The sequence below is a fragment of the Tripterygium wilfordii genome, chromosome 12, assembly GCF_013401445.1.
Source record: "Tripterygium wilfordii isolate XIE 37 chromosome 12, ASM1340144v1, whole genome shotgun sequence".
Lineage (NCBI taxonomy): Eukaryota > Viridiplantae > Streptophyta > Magnoliopsida > Celastrales > Celastraceae > Tripterygium > Tripterygium wilfordii.
The window spans coordinates 4,335,539-4,352,075 of NC_052243.1; the positions used below are offsets into that span (position 1 = coordinate 4,335,539).

At 38.1% G+C, this 16,537-nt stretch overlaps 3 protein-coding genes across 4 annotated transcripts; 1 reads left to right on the forward strand and 2 right to left on the reverse strand.

The window, feature by feature from the left end:
• Nucleotides 1-3,336: 3,336 nt before the first annotated feature.
• On the forward strand, nucleotides 3,337-5,805 carry LOC120010657 (protein JINGUBANG-like). The gene has a single exon (XM_038861450.1). The coding sequence runs from the start codon at nucleotides 3,755-3,757 to the stop codon at nucleotides 5,147-5,149; it is 1,395 nt and encodes a 464-aa protein (XP_038717378.1). The 5' UTR covers nucleotides 3,337-3,754; the 3' UTR covers nucleotides 5,150-5,805.
• Nucleotides 5,806-6,679: 874 nt separating this feature from the next.
• On the reverse strand, nucleotides 6,680-11,916 carry LOC120011447 (inactive protein kinase SELMODRAFT_444075-like). 2 transcript variants are annotated; one of them, XM_038862562.1, is made up of 9 exons: nucleotides 11,569-11,916; nucleotides 11,290-11,423; nucleotides 10,484-10,578; nucleotides 8,997-9,493; nucleotides 8,445-8,948; nucleotides 8,133-8,293; nucleotides 7,644-7,720; nucleotides 7,208-7,523; nucleotides 6,680-7,057 (listed from the first exon to the last, which is right to left on the reverse strand). In XM_038862562.1, the coding sequence occupies exons 1-9, from the start codon at nucleotides 11,753-11,755 to the stop codon at nucleotides 6,908-6,910; spliced, it is 2,121 nt and encodes a 706-aa protein (XP_038718490.1). In that variant the 5' UTR covers nucleotides 11,756-11,916; the 3' UTR covers nucleotides 6,680-6,907. The 2 variants fall into 2 exon arrangements, with proteins under 2 accessions (XP_038718490.1, XP_038718489.1); XM_038862561.1 differs by having other exon boundaries at nucleotides 8,445-9,493; nucleotides 11,569-11,915.
• A 1,894-nt stretch (nucleotides 11,917-13,810) lies between these two features.
• On the reverse strand, nucleotides 13,811-15,324 carry LOC120010479 (cytochrome P450 82A3-like). The gene is made up of 5 exons (XM_038861274.1): nucleotides 15,157-15,324; nucleotides 15,008-15,042; nucleotides 14,870-14,954; nucleotides 14,728-14,763; nucleotides 13,811-14,434 (listed from the first exon to the last, which is right to left on the reverse strand). The coding sequence occupies exons 1-5, from the start codon at nucleotides 15,322-15,324 to the stop codon at nucleotides 13,811-13,813; spliced, it is 948 nt and encodes a 315-aa protein (XP_038717202.1).
• Between the last annotated feature and the right edge of the window lie 1,213 nt (nucleotides 15,325-16,537).

Consider the following 16,537-nt stretch of genomic DNA (forward strand, 5'->3'; position numbering starts at 1 on the left):
TACACTTTTTCTTCCCACACACTTTCTCTTTCCACCCAACCCAACAACATTTCATTCCTCCATATTATCCACAACAAAACTACACCAAAACATTAAATATCAATACATCCACATCAGCAAAACACTTATCCCAATACAGCCACATAAGCAAAACACATTTTACAATACAGCCACATCAGCAAAAGACAACATCTTTGTTGCCCCAATACCACTTCACCATTGCATTTGCCCAACATACAACATGAACAATTTCCCGGAAAGTAGGACCCATTCAAGATTTGTAAAATTGTCATGACAGTCAAAACAGTTGAAACTTACACGGGCGGCCCTGGGGTGGGGCGACACGGGCGGTCGTCCCGAGCCCCCAAATCCCCAGGGTCCCAAATTTTTTTTAAAAATATTGATTTTATATTAATCTAAACACAAAAAATAAATTAAAAACTAACAATTCTCCTCATATTAACTAATAAAAGAAATTTTTTTATTTTAAAATAAATAAAAAAGAAAACACGGCCCCTTTTCTAGAGCTTGTTCGGAGCCCCTGTAAACTCAAGTACGCCACTGGAAACTTATGTAAAAGATCTTTTTATTTTTGACTTGTCCTAAACCCAACATTCTTAAAATGAGTGTTGAATTTGACCTATACAATAAAATAACTTATGTCTGAAATGGCTAGATGAATTACAACATTGCTACATATCCCAACAATATTCATCCCACAAGCATCCCAACAATGTGACAGATAAATTTTGACCCTCCTCCTATAAATTCATGGCTCCACCAATAACTAAGTCCTTCTCGAGCCATTTTCTAGATCCGCCCAATGTGCATTAAGTTGTAGAGACTAATTTGACAGATACACGTAGTTGCTGTAAATAAAGAAGTAGGTGTTGATGGCCTTAAAGAGTTAAGAACAAGGTACTTCATATATATAGCCTGGCCGTGGCGTCACCCGACTCACCTTCAATATATCTTGCCATCTTGGGGTTCATCAAACAATCAGTCTGTCACCTAGTCCTGAAGCTAAAAACGATAGCACTGGGGATCAGAAACATACCATGACAAACAGACAAACCACCACTCCTACGTTGTATGAAACTTAAAACCAATTTGCATACCACGCACATGTTTTGCTCATGGAATATATATAACATGAAATCTATATGGACGCTTCCGTGACAAGTCGTTCTCAAGTGCAAACCCAGTTCGCCTTTTTTTTTTTTTTTTTTATAAAAATTTTAGTGTTAGCAACAGTAAAAACTAGGGATGACATCAGGTTGGATGCCCTTTCATTTAGAAAATACCAAAACCATCTCCGTTTAAGCTACCCTATACCAAAATCCAGTGGCGGAGATAGGCGGGTAGAGTGGGGTCAAGTGACCCCACTCAATTTTTTTTAAAAAAAATAAATATATGTAATAGTTTATTTATTATTTGTCAAATTGTAATATGTTTGTTTTTATGACTATGATTATTTGGGTTATTTTAACTAATATCATTTTATCTGCTTAGTAGGTTATTTTGGTATGTAATTGTTTATCATTATAGAAAGTGTGACCCCAGTGACAATGCATCCCAACTCCGCCACTGCCAAATTCGTTACAAAACCAATGAGAAAATTGAGAAAAGACAATTTTTGGTCATTGAATTATTTGACCAGGTTCAACTCAGTCACTCATTTTACAAACATTTCAATTTGAGTATCCAAATTTCTAAACTGTTTCAAATTAGTCACACGAACAAATTTTAGAAAGTTCGGGCAGCAATTAGCTGAGGTGGCATAAAAAAATAGAATAATTGAAATTTTAATTGATGTGGCATGATGACTTGGATATTTGTCATATTTTTCAAAAAAAATTTTAATTACACATGGAAAAAATGAACCCCAAAAAAATTGAAATACCAAATACTTATTCTAGAAAGAACCACAGATTTCAACGTCTTCAACCACTGCAAGAACCACAAAACTCAAATTTCTCCTCAAATCAATACCACCAACTATAATAATAACAGAGACCGCTCATATCAACCTAAATTAATTGATTTTGACTATATTGTGTCACATAGGATGATTGATTGTCCGAATTGGGTGAAAACTGTCCGTGTGACTTGTATGAACAGTTTAGTAATTTGGATACCTAAATTGAAATGTATGTAAAATGGGTGACTGAGTTGAACTTGGTCAGATATTTCATTGATCAAAAGTTGTCTTTTCCATGAGAAAATCATTTAAATTTCAAAAACTATAACCGTTCCAAAATCATTTACTACCAGGTACTCGTTTACCACTTAAAATTTTAAGGTTACACTATTTTTTTTATTAATCGTTGATGACGTTCAAAATCCGATCCATTCCTCAACGGTTTGATTCTGCAAGGGTCTTAGTTGATCAGACTAGGGATCATGAGTTTATTTGTCCTATATATGGATAACTAGAAAACGTGAATTTTGAAGTCCTCGAGGTATACCTCAAGGGGATGCTTCAACACTCAAGTTAGATCGGTAGGCAGTAAGGATATTGAGTTTGCTCGGTGTTTAAATCTCTTTCTTTAGCTAATAGCGAATAGTGAGAATATGAGAGAAATTTACCTAAGTGGAGATCCCATTTAGGCCTCGGCATTAGGCAGGACCAGCCCGAAAATTTAGGCCCCAAGCCCAGATTGACCAATCGAGCTTTGGGTTGGGCCTGGGACAAAAATGACAGCCTAGGCCTGCAAGTCATTTGGTGACCCTTAGTATGAATTTTGAATCATTGATTACCTTTAATTGTGGGTGAGATTTATGGAGGGTGAATCCCCCAACGTTCTCTTATAGATCTCATTCATAATCGGTGATGAATGCTCCTCGATACCCAAGATGTTTTAATTACTTGGGATTCTTGAGATCATGCCTATTAGGCCCTACCGAGGTGTACAAGCCAAGGTGACATTTGGGTCAGCTGAGATGTTTTCTAGCTCGATCTCCTCTTCCTCAGACTAAGTGGTGATACGTGTCAACGTCTCATTGGAGGAGTATTTTTTGTATTATTAGTCATATTTATTTTATTGTTATTAATAACGTGAGAGAAAGCTTGACATATAAAATATGATATAAAAAAATATGATCTTCGCCATAGCCTATAGAAGCTAGGCTATTTAAGACCCAATTTTGATTAAAGCCTCACATCTCTTGTGCATCCTCATTCCCATCTAGTCACTCTACCCGGCCAATTAAGGAACAAACCTAACTAGTCAACCTCAAGAATTTCTCAATTGATAGTTAATTAAACTAAATTCGACACCAATTTTTTTTTAAATATTTTTCTTTGACTTGTCTTGTTGTTTATGTGGCATGAACTATTATTTATAAATATAATGTTTTGATTTTGTTACAAAATAATTTACAAAATTCAGAAAAAAAATATATATTTAAATGAGGCAGGAATGTTAACCCAAAATAGAATAGCGCCAACGACCACTGGAGGAATAATAACCGATCCCAACCAATTAAACTAACATCCACCGTATTGTACACTTTCGACCGCACACGTGTCAAGATCCCATATACCCTACGTTCTGTACCGTTCAATTTATATATACTCCCTCTAACATCTCCCGCCTTTGTCTCTTTACCTCATTTGCTGTCCACAATCCTCCATTCCTCTCAACCACCATTTTTATTCCCTTTCTTTTGTTTAGTTCTCTGCCTAATTTCACATTTTGACTATTTTTTTGGGTAGATTTTGTATTTTGTTTTCAATTTGTATGGGATTTGAATGAGAGGAGGAGACACAATGTTTGTGGACAGCAATAGCCAATCGAGATCCAAATTCGGTAAAAACGCAGTGCATTCGGATCCAAATCTTGCAATGAACGACAACGATGACGATCAGATTTCGACCCGTAATAGCAGTGCTTCTGCTGTTGGGTCCGGGTTCTATGACTCGAGCCGCATGAGCTGCGAAGGGTCACCCATGATGATGTCCCCTTGGAACCAAACCTCCTCACCATTCAAATCACAATGGTCTGAATTACCCGAAAATATCCCACAAAACGCACTCATCGGGTCGCTCGTTCGCGAAGAAGGTCATATTTATTCCTTGGCCGCAGCAAAGGACCTTCTTTACACCGGATCCGATAGCAAGAACATCCGGGTCTGGAAAAATTTGAAGGAATTCTCTGGTTTCAAATCCAGCAGTGGTTTGGTTAAAGCTATAGTAATCTCCGGCGAAAAAATCTTCACCGGTCACCAAGACGGTAAGATCCGAGTATGGAAGATATCGCCAAAAAACCCAGCCGTACACAAACGGGCCGGGTCACTACCCACTTTGAAGGACATATTCAAAAGCTCAATCAAGCCCAGCAATTATGTTGAAGTTAGACGACACCGTACTGCTCTGTGGATCAAGCACTCCGACGCCGTTTCCTGCTTGAGTTTGAGTGAGGACAAAACGCTGTTGTACTCTGCTTCCTGGGACAGAACCGTTAAAGTGTGGAGAATCTCCGATTCCAAATGCCTTGAATCAATTAACGCTCATGACGACGCCGTTAATTCGGTCGTTGCGAGCTTTGAAGGACAGGTATTCACCGGCTCCGCTGACGGGACTGTCAAAGTGTGGAGAAAAGAGCAGCATGGGAAAGTCACAAAGCACCCGCACATGCAGACTCTGTTGAAACATGAATGTGCGGTCACAGCTTTGGCCGTCAACACCTCCGGTTCGATCGTGTACTGTGGATCGTCCGATGGGCTTGTCAATTTTTGGGAGCGGGAGAAGCAATTATCACACGGTGGGGTTCTCAAGGGGCACACGCTGGCTGTTCTTTGTCTTGCAGCTGCAGGGAGTATGGTGTTCAGCGGATCAGCGGATAAGACGATATGTGTGTGGAGGAGGGATGGAACCATCCACACGTGTCTCTCTGTGCTGACGGGGCACACGGGCCCAGTCAAGTGCTTGGCAGTGGAGGAGGATAGTGAGGCATCCAGTAAAGGTGATAGACGGTGGGTTGTGTACAGTGGCAGCCTTGATAAGTCGGTGAAGGTTTGGAGCGTGTCGGAGATGGCGCCTGATCGTAATCAGGTGGCTATCATGCAACAACAGATGGGGTCGGATTTGGACTCAGAGCCGTCCGATGGAAGCTTCTCCTCTGCAGCCAGGGACAGACGGCTCTGATCACAAGGACCTGTGATCAAACCAGATTGTCTAATGAGAACACGTGTCTTATGTACAGTGGAAACGCTAGAACTAATAAATATTGACACATGGACAAATATGTAGGCTTTTGATGTATTTGGGGGATTGAGGGGGTTGGGGTGAACCCTAAACTTCTCGTACTTTGATTGGTATATCTCAATATCGAATTCTGCATATAAGAATGTCGCATGGGAGTGGATTAATATAAATGCACTAGACAATTATGTTGCTTTATCGTAATTCAATATGAGAAACCATATTATGACACTAATAATGTGATTATTATCTGTGCTTACTCTATCCCTCAAGTGTAAAATACTTTTTTTGAAAAACCGAGAATGACAATCTACTAGCTCGCGTTTGGGGCATTCGATAAGAGTCTAAACTCGGACCGACAGTCTCGGACATACAAAAATTTTCCACTTGCTAACATGATAAGTTGAGTTAAAACTTGATGCATGACCACAAGAGTATTGATCCCAATGAGAATTGAACTTAGAAATCTCCCAAATTCATACATTTTGGCCCTAGAGAAATTCATTAAGTTATAACTCAAGTGATTCTTAAGAGTGTGTTTAGATTGAGGGATTTGGAGGAAAGGGAAAGGAAGAGAAATAGAGTTTCCTTTCAATTCCCTTGTTTGGATAGTTTATTAAAAATTAAGGGGAAGGATTTAAGGGGATTTAGGAGGAAGATTTCATTAAATTTTTGTCAAAATTCTTTCTCTCCAAAATGAAGTCATTTGGAAGGAAGAGATTACTAATTAAGTCATTTATAAGTTAAATATCTATTTTACCCTTGTACATAATATTTTAACATAAAAATAAGGATAAATTAATAAATTAAACAAATTTTTTTTCCTTCTTTTTTTTATCTATTCAAACATGGAAGAGAGAAAAATAGTCCCCCTTCCCCTCCCTTCCCTTCTCTCCCCCTCCCCTCTCTTCTCTTCCTTTCCCCCCAAATCTCTCAATCCAAACACACTCTAAGAGTCATATATCAACGATTTGCACCAAATATGATAATAATTTGTTTCCCTGAATATAAGGGCCTAGGTTTAGGGAGAGCGGGTATTTTGTGGCCCTATTCGCTCTTTTGGAGGACCAAACTAGTCCAGAAAATGGTCATAGCATCAAATGTTGACAACAGCGACAGGGGGTTAAATTTAATATTAAGTGCACGTGGAACTATGTTAACACAAAAACTTATTCGCATAAGGGCCGGACAAACTACTTTGACCTAAACAGAAGAAGGAAAGACCATATAACTAATAAGAAAGAGAGAAGCTTCGTTGGTGGTAGGCTTTAGGAATGCGGGAGGTTCAATTGTCATAAAGGGAGAGTAGGCTATGGATAATATGGACATCTTTTTCTCCCTGTAGGGTCTAATCTAAAAAAAAAAAACTAATAAGAAAGAGCAACAATAACACAAAAGCCTCAATCATTCTACAACTCAGTGATTTTGAGATACCTTTCGAATACAATAGCCGGGACAAATTGCAAAAAAAATAAAAAATAATGGAACTGACATTAATGTTCTATCTGTTGATTTTGAAAAGGATTTACACGATGGGAAAAGGCAATAGAAAACATGGACATGAATGACTGCATTTTAAAAAGAAACAAAAAAAGGAAGAACATGCAACATTTAAAGAAAATTGTAAATGTAAAACACTCGTACCTGTGAAATTAAATAATAGTTGCAGAAATAATTCACACAAAAGAATCTAAATTACTTTTAGTGTGAAAGTCGACGAGAGTGGCCTCCCCTTGCTTCAGGTGGTGTGTACGAGCTCAGACCATGTAGATGACCACTTCTACTGCCAACTGAGTTCAAGTCCAGAACTATAGGTACAACCAAATCTCCTCCTTCAAGTAGTTTAAGTACCTGTACGCATAGAAATAACGTAAAGTAGCTCTTTAAGTCATGCTTCTTGCCAATGAAAAGGTAGAAAACACATGATAGATAAAAACATGGGATGGGGAAAAGAAATTTGTGAATACTATACAGCATAATTATGTAGAGAAAGTTACAAACCTTTGACATCGGGGGTCTGGATTCTGGATCTCTCTGTAGGCACAAGGAAGCAGCATGCCCCATATTCTGTATGAAATGGTCGTGTTCCTGATGGACCAAGCAAGGATCCAGTAAATGATGGATATTTGCTATGATGTGGCTTGGTTCAAAGGCATCATGAGTGTGCCACCTCTCAGATATAAATTGCCGTTCTTTATATAACTGCAGCTCACTGATTCTCTGGCCAGTCATTAGCTCCAATAAAACCACCCCAAATGCGTACACATCGACTTTTTCTGTAATTTTTCCACCATATACATATTCTGGTGCAAGATACCTGGGTTTCAGAAATATCATGTAAAAAACAATGGAAACCTAAACCCTATAAGATCAGATATGTAAAAATAGATGTAACATATGGAACATGGAGTGTCAGGCAGAGGAAAGATAAAGGTACCCTGAAGTTCCAATAACCGACTCCTCAATATTACAATTCCTGTCAGAGTACCACCTAGCAAGCCCAAAATCAGCAACCTATAAAATGACAAAAAATTCAGAAGATTTTGCATTGTTCATTATAGTCTATGCCATCTTGTTGATCAACTCCAACGATAATATCACAAAATGAAGCACTCATTCTCAATATTGAACAAAAAAAATGCAAAACAGATAAACGTGGCTGTCAGTAACACACTGTATTCTTTTCCAATCTACAAAGTTTTTTTTTTCACTGACTAAATGACTTGGGCAAAATACTTGGGTTTCTACTCTTCTAGAAGTATTATGTCACCATGCCATTTGTTTTACATTCAGCTATTCTAAAAGTCAGAAATTTTATCTAAACAACACATCAGTAGCAAATACAGAGAATTTGAATTGACTTCTCCATTAACTGCATGGCAGGAAAGGAAAGACAGGATCCAGGAGTTACAGGATGATTAATTACCAGTGGTTCAAAATCGTGGGTCAGAAGGATATTATTAGGACGCATGTCTCTGTGTACTATGCAACCAACTCTACAATCTTCATGAAGATATCTTAAACCACGTGCGGTCCCAATTGCTATTTTTAACCGTGAATGACAATCTAGGGGGTTCCTCTTGTTTCCTGCCAATTACACAAGCAGGGTGAAAGTGAGAAACATAATTAAACCAAGAAAATATTATGAGCAAAATATTGGGCTCTTTCCAAGAAGCCGTTGCATAAATACTTGACAGAGGACTACATCTTAATATAAGGGGAAACAAAAAAAGAATACCATGTAACTGGTAGTCTAGGGATCTGTTACATATGTACTCATAAACCAAGATTCTCTTATTTCCATCAATGCAAAACCCAATTAGCAACACGAGGTTTCGATGTTGAGCGCAACTCAGCACCCTCACTTCACTGCAGAAATCAGTATCTGCTTGAGAGCCTCTAGTCTTTAGCAGTTTCACTGCAACAAACAGTCCATCCCTTAATGTTCCTTGATACACTTTGCCAAATCCACCTTCTGCCAAGCAATTCGAGTCTGAGAAGCCATCTGTAGCTTCCTCTAAGTCCTCATAAGAGAACTGTCTCGGAGGTTTTCCAAAAGCTGGTGCCATGTTTTGGCATAGTGAACACAAAGGAGGAGGCACTGAAGAAGTTCTACCTAAAGAAACTGCATCCCTAATGCTTGAGTTTGCAATGTAGTCTCTTCGAGGGCTTTGATTAATAGTCGTTCTACCAGCTCTTGTATCTTTGTCATACTGCAGGAAATTATCAAGCAAAGTTCTGGAGGTTTGGGATCTAACTTTCCGGGCATTTCTGTAACTATTGGGTCTGGGTGGCTTGTCATCAACTTTTTGGTCACGTGGAACGCAGAGTACACTCTTGCACCCATTAGTTGATGTTTGGTTCATTGATTGAGTGAGAATCTTTTTCCCATCCGAGTTAACAGCTGCTAGAAGGCCATTGAAATCTTTTTGATCATATGGTGGTGTGTGATCAACCTTTCTTGGTCCTTCAAACAGAGGATTTTGTTCACAAACTAAAAAAGGAGATGAAATTGTGTCAATACTTGATAATGAACCTTCACGTGTGGTTCTCGTGTACAAACTAATTGGTTCTTCAGGACTGCTCACTGGAGTAGAATGCTTCATCCCATGCCCATAAAACATCCCCATGTCCATGTCAGGAGAAGAACAAGCAGAAAGGTACGGAGGTCGATTATCATCTGAGCATCCCAAGTTAAGCTTCAGGACTTTTGCTTGAGAACCTTTCATCACAACAACATTGCAGCAAAGTTCCTCTACGCAATGTATCACTTCTTGTTTCAGTGTTCTGTCAAGGCAGAATAAACCAAAGGCAGTCAAATACTCTTTCAAAGTTCAATCATGGAAAGATTTACGAAACCATGAATTTTAGCACACCATTCATCACTTCTTATTTCAGTGTTCTGTCAAAGCAGAAAAACCAAAGGCAGTTAAATACTCTTTCAAAGTTCAATCATGGAAAGATTTATGAAACCATGAAGTTTAGTAACAATTTGGAGCATGCAACAATAAAAAATCGGAAGGAAACAACCAAGGTTTCAAAGGATCATTGATGCACAAAATCGGAGTGCAAATAAACGTATCAAATGCACAAACATTAATTTCAAGTTAACCTTGGCACGTGACGTTCTTGTGAGTTGTGACGCTCGCACTGTGAAAACAAAAACAAAAACTTAAAATATATTGTTTACGTCATGTCAAGATTCAAGAATCCTTTTCAGGACAAAACAGTCCAAAAATCAATCAGAAATTTGCTTTGACAATGAACCAGATAATGGGATCCATGATTTTGTTGCAATCCTTTCTCGTTGACAAGTCTTCTGGGAACCTTAACCAGAACTAAACTTACTTACTAGGGTAGATACTAGGGTAGATAAAAACTAAATGGTCTACAATTGTAAACTTTGAAATGTTTCAGTTCTGTATATGGGGTTGAAAATCTTTAACCCAACCCAGGCACTTGATCCATTCTACAAATAGCCTAATGAAAATTACGCAATCTATAAAATCAACCAGCAAAAGCAGACGTAAATTATGTGAATATGTCCCAAAGATTCCTGGGTGCATTTATGTTTATTTCTGCTTACTGATGTTGGCAAATAAAACAAAGACTGCATAGCAAATGCAACTAATAATTAAGTGCACACATTGTTATGGAACTTTTCAGCCAGCCGTTTCCGCATGGAAGTCATAAAAAATGTGAGAAGAAAATGATTAGTTAACCACACTATATTAATAGCTCCGAAATAAGAAACAATACTTTTTTATGTATAATTACTTGTCCAATACAACCCAGTTGGCATCACATCTCCTCGCTTCAGCCGCCACAGCATCACCAGGCATACCTGAAACCACCTTAATCCTCACTCGAACCTATATCAACAAAATATCATTAGCTACTTCTAATATACAGTTAACTTGATTATATATAATGAGAAAAACGTACCACTACTAGAGCTGATTGAGTGATTGGTAAGAAAATTAAGCTTAGCAAATTGTACTAGATAAACTATGTTACTGTATGCCCAAGGAAGTTACAGGGAGCCTCAAAAACAGTAGAAAATATTTTTTTCCTCTTTCTTGTTTTGAGGGAATACAATGTACTTCTCCATATGTTACTAATTTACTTCTCATAATCCCCACCTTTTGTCTGGATCTAGAACGTGCACATGGGAGGTGGGGCGGATGATAATTAAATGGTGACAGATAATTGATTAATTAATATATTAATAAGCAATAATGCACTCAAGGTTCAAAAGAATACAGGATTAGTGGGCTCTCTGGTGATCTTCACAACAGCTAGCCAATCATTAGCATGAATTTGTTTCTATCTAAAAATGGAGCCAAAGGCTTTGTTTGGCCACCGCAATTTAGTCTTAACTCTGACACCACAATCATTCAACCGGAAACAAGTTCAGCATAATTGCTTTTTCGTTCTTCTGGCTCCTAATTGTGCAGTATATTCAGTGGTGAATTTCACATTCAAAAACGATTGGAAATAAACTGATGGAAACAACTTTATGGACAGAAAGTAGACACAGACAAAATGACCTATTCGGTGTCACAAAGTTAAATTGAGCTGACCTCTGGTTGGTTATGAAACTGAAGCACCATTTGGGAACACGATTCTGAGATCTCGCAAATCCGATCCGGAAACCTCTGCCGATGGCTGCTACTGCAATCGCCGGTTAACCACGGAATATTCCAGAATCTCTTACCTAGATCACACTCGCACAATGACACAAACATACCTCAATTTTCTCAAAATTAGAACTACAAGAAAAAAAAAACCAAAAACTAAATGAAATTCAACTTGAATTCAAAGGTGTCGGAATCCAATTGCATATGAAATCAAATAATTACTTGATTTACTGCTGGAAAAGACCGCGAGCAACGTAATGCAGTCGCCAGGATCGACAACGTGAGTAAGAGCCCAAGCTAACGCAGTCCTGGCGATCACTTTCTCTGCTTTGACGGCGACCACCACCCTCTCCACCGCCCTTCCGGCGGAGCGCTGCCGCTGACTATCTTCAGAAACTTCTAGGAACATTACAGTTGTAGGAATACGATTCGGGGTTGCCCGGAAATTAGGACTCAGAGAACATGAATAACGTGGGACTAGTTTTCGCTCGCTTTCGTAAGGCGGTTCAGGAGTTGGAACTTATGAGAGAGCTTCACCTCGAGGCTTGATTCTTGAAGGGCAAAATCAATTTCCATAGTTTTTTTTTTTTTTTTTATCATATTTAAGGCACTTAAATATGCGTAGATATATTACATAATATTTGTACCCAATCACGTCCACTACAAGAGTCTTATATAAAAATATTGTTTATTTTAGATTTATAATAGGAATTTCAACCGTTGATATCTCCTATAAAATATTGTCTAAATTAATGTGCATCCTATAAGATGTTGTAAATTTAAATAGGGGGTGAACCCATAATTTAATGTGCACCCTGTAAGATATTATAAATTTAGACAGGGGTGAACCCACGATTTAATGTGTATACTGTTTAAATTTAGAGACTAAATTAATGTGCAATCGGTAAGATTCTCCAAATTTAAACAGTGGTGAACCCACGTTATATGGGCCTAAAACTTGGATTTACTTAATAATAGAGGAAAGCTCATTTTACTCAAAAAAAAAATTTCTTTTTGAAACAAGGATTTGAGAAGGGGTGAAATTCGAACTCATGACCTAATGAGTGAGTGATCCTTTACATATAATATGATTGTCGTTTAACCAACGTCTCACTTACCCAATTTATTCAAAAACTTGAGCAATTGTAACTGGGATAATTTAGATACAAGATCTTTATCATTTTTGTTTATTTTAAGGCAAGATTTTTATTCCCAATCCATTGGACAAGCGAGGTCCATTTCACTAATTCGTGAGGGAACATATTGGCTAAAAGTATGCGTGGTTCAGATTAGGGGCCCATTTCACTTGTAATAATTGGATGTAATCATAATTAAATTATATCAACCATAAGATAGTAGTACCAGCTAATTGTGCATGAAACGAATGATCACAAGTTCTCATTGAAAATTGGAAAACTATATGTGACCCCCCACATAACATATTGTTTCTTTGATAAGCCCTACATAGCATTGTTCCTTATCACATATTTTCAGATATAATAAATTAACCAAAATAGGAATAGCTGATCGGGACTTGTGCCATTTTATATGCAATGATTTAGGGGATGTGATTGGGATGGTTGACTTTTCCCATGACTGCCCTTTCCGTGAAGGAGTAGTGCGAGATTAGATTATTTTGGGACGACAAGTCAGACCCACCATGTGATTGTTATAAATCATGGGTAACAATTAAGGACCACATTGATGTTGATCAACACCGAGGCACGATTGCAACACCGTCCAAATATGCCCCCACAACGTGTGATGCTGGATAATAGCGTCGCGATTGGTTGATGTTAAGATCGAAAGTTCGAACCAACTGAGAATATTTCTTTGAAATTTTGCTGATTCTCTATACTTGTCAACTCTAATGGAGGGGTTAGGAGCCCTATTCCTCACAGAATAATGCTTGAGACCCCTAAAAAGTGACCCTCAAAAAATCTCATTTAATGTGGAGTGTTGGATGTGAAGTGGGCCCTACGTGTGTGTTTTTAATCAATGACTATTTTAATACCACATAGATTTGGGGGACTTTTGGGGGTCTAGAGCATTGTTCATTCCTCACGTATAGGATTTGACTTAGTCTTACTTGTCGCCAGCATAGTGCGTGTTGTTCTGACGGTTCGAGCTTTACGTCCACTCAACTGTTCGAACGACATGCTAAGCTAGTTGGTTATTCGTGTTGTGAATTAATGACAAAATTCAAATATAGAAAAAAATGTGGAAACAAATTCATCATATTTCACATTGTAATCAAATAGTACAATATGATTAATACATCAAAATCAAAATATAAGTCCACAATAAGATTAATTCATATAGAACCTACGGTCCAACATAATCAAGCACAATATTTCAAGAATAAAACTTAAGACAAGCATCTTGAACAGGAAGAAACAAAGAAGGGAAAAAAAAAAAAAACCTTCGCATAAGCATATTCACTATCCAGGTTTCAATTTCCCACTTAATCATATAGGTGGGATGGGAGGCGTGGGGTAAAATGGAGTTCAAGTGGGTTGGCTTTAAGGTTGGTCAAGCCCACTCCTTCAACCATGTCAACTGGGCCACCAGTTGGGCTTGAAATTTCAAACCCATGTAACAATTTCGCCAGTGCAAGATGCATAACTTGAAGTGAAAAAGAAATTCCCGGGCAAACTCTCCTCCCAGTCCCAAATGGTATGTACTCAAAATTGGCACCCCTAACGTTAAAATTCTTGTGTGTAGTTAGAAATCTTTCTGGTCGAAACTCGTTAGGCTCCGGCCATACATCTGGATCTCGAAGAAGCTTCGAAAGATTGACCAAGAGTCGCGTTCCAGCGGGGATATGGTAACCACTTAGAGTGCAATCTTCAGAGGACTCGTGTGGTACAGATAGAGGGGATGCAGGGTACAATCGCATTACTTCTTTAGTTATAGCTTGGAGGTAAACCAAATCCTTCACATCTGACTCTTCCACTGGCCTTTCCCTTCCTACCTGAGTATTTAATTCTTGTTGGGCTTTGTTTAACACGTCTGGATTGTTGATTAGTAAAGACAAAGCCCAAGTCAATGTTACTGTTGTCGTATCCGTTGCTCCTAGCATAATTGCCTGAACAAAAATAAAAAAGTTATGATAAGGATCTCAACAATTAGTATCTCAATTATCCTACTTGTTCAGTTGTATGTAGAGAATTTCATGTGTATCTTGTGAGAAATGTGAAGTTCACGAATTCACTTGTATCATGTACATCAAACTCAGTAGCTAGGACAATTAAAATCCCGACTGTTGAGATGTTTATCATATAAAAAAAAACAATAACCATGTAATAATTAGGCACACAACTTACAACACTATAGACTGCTAGGGACAAAATTAAGTAGTCAAATTAAATTCTCTGATACCTCATTTGATTTTTCAATAAAGTCACATACACTAACCTAAGTATCCAAATGAGTAATCATCAAATATGAAAAATCCCAAAACCTATCAAATGTCTTCAATCAAACTCTCTTTCAAGGCCTAACTGCCATGTTGCATCTTCACTTTCTCTCTCATTGGGACTAGATTTTGCATCAAAGAAAGGGGATCATTATTTTCTGTTGCAGTATTTGCTACTGCGTTTGGAAGCCTGATTATATGGTTTGGGGAGCAAAATAACCAGTTAGGTCAAAGCTATTTTACTTTTCATTTGCATATCCTGGAGATGCTCTAAAGCCCTAAGGGCACCCATAAAAAGGAAAAACTAAAAAGTAATCATAATATAATATGCATATGGTGCTAATAATTGAAAAAATAAATAAACTAAGAGAGGATTTGTGTGTGAGCAATACCACGCACGTAGACTTGATGATGGTGTCAACATCATAGCTGGGAAGATCAGATGCATCATCAAGCATTGATATGAGAGCATCCATGAAGTCCTGGTTTTCCTTCTTCTTCCTATGAACCTCTAACCATCCATCAACAATCTGATCGAGCTCTTTAAAACTCTTCTTCATAGCCTTCTCTATTCCTCCCAAATCAAATTTTGTTATTTCTTTATAGCGTTAAATAAATATATAACATTGTTTAAGGCAGCTAAAAGAGAAGATAGACAGAGATAGAGAATTGTATATGAACTTCAGAGAATAAATGTGTATTGCTATATTTCTTTCGTACAGTATGTTGTGCCTTTTATACAAATACAAGTTTGCTGTCAGTTAACAAGGATATAGACAATACATGAGTTGTTGGGATACAGACTTTATCAAGTACTAACTATTCTTATCACATGTGGCAGCTTTGGTTTGTTGTGTTTGTTGCTTCTCTCTATCTCTTGTTCTGTTATGCCCCCGCAAGATGGTGGGACTAAGAGTAACACCAATCTTGGACTTGAGATGAATAAACCGTTGCTTGTGTAAGGGTTTGGTAAGCAGATCTGCAAACTGATTCATTGTTGAAACATGAGAAATAGTTAAGGCGCCAGCAACAACCTTATCACGAACAAAGTGATAGTCCAGTGCGATGTGTTTCATCCTGGAGTGAAATATAGGATTTACACACACATAAGTAGCTCCAAGATTATCGCAAAACAGATGAGGCGGTCTATCGGTTGAAGAGCATAGCTCACTAAGGAGATTGGACAACCAAGATAATTCAGCAGCAGTGGAAGCAATGGCTCGATATTCGGCTTCTGTGGAGGATCGAGCGATAGTTCTTTGCTTCTTAGAACACCAAGAGATGGGATTGGTGCCTAAGAATATGACATAGGCAGAGATGGAAGAGTAGTTATCTCGATTACCAGCCCAACCCGCATCGGAATAAGCAGTAAGATGTAATGACTTCGAGTGTTGCAAATGAAGACCATGAGATATGGTTCCCTTTAAGTACCGTAGCACTCTCTTTGCAGCAGTCCAGTGAAAAGTAGTTGGAGCATGCATAAATTGTGCAAGTTTGTTAACAGAGAAAGCTATGTCCGGTCTTGTCATTGATAGATACTGTAAGGCTCCAATTAGACTACGGAATGTGGTGGCATCAGTTGGAGGGGAACCATCTTCAAGTTGCAAGCGAGATGTTGCACTTGCTGGTGTGGCAGCTTCTTTGGCACCAGTCATACCATATTTATGTAATAAGTCACGAATATACCTTTGTTGAGACAAAAATAGACCACTGCTTGTGGGCAATGCTTCAACACCCAGAAAGTAATGCAAAAGACCAAGATCTTTGATGGAG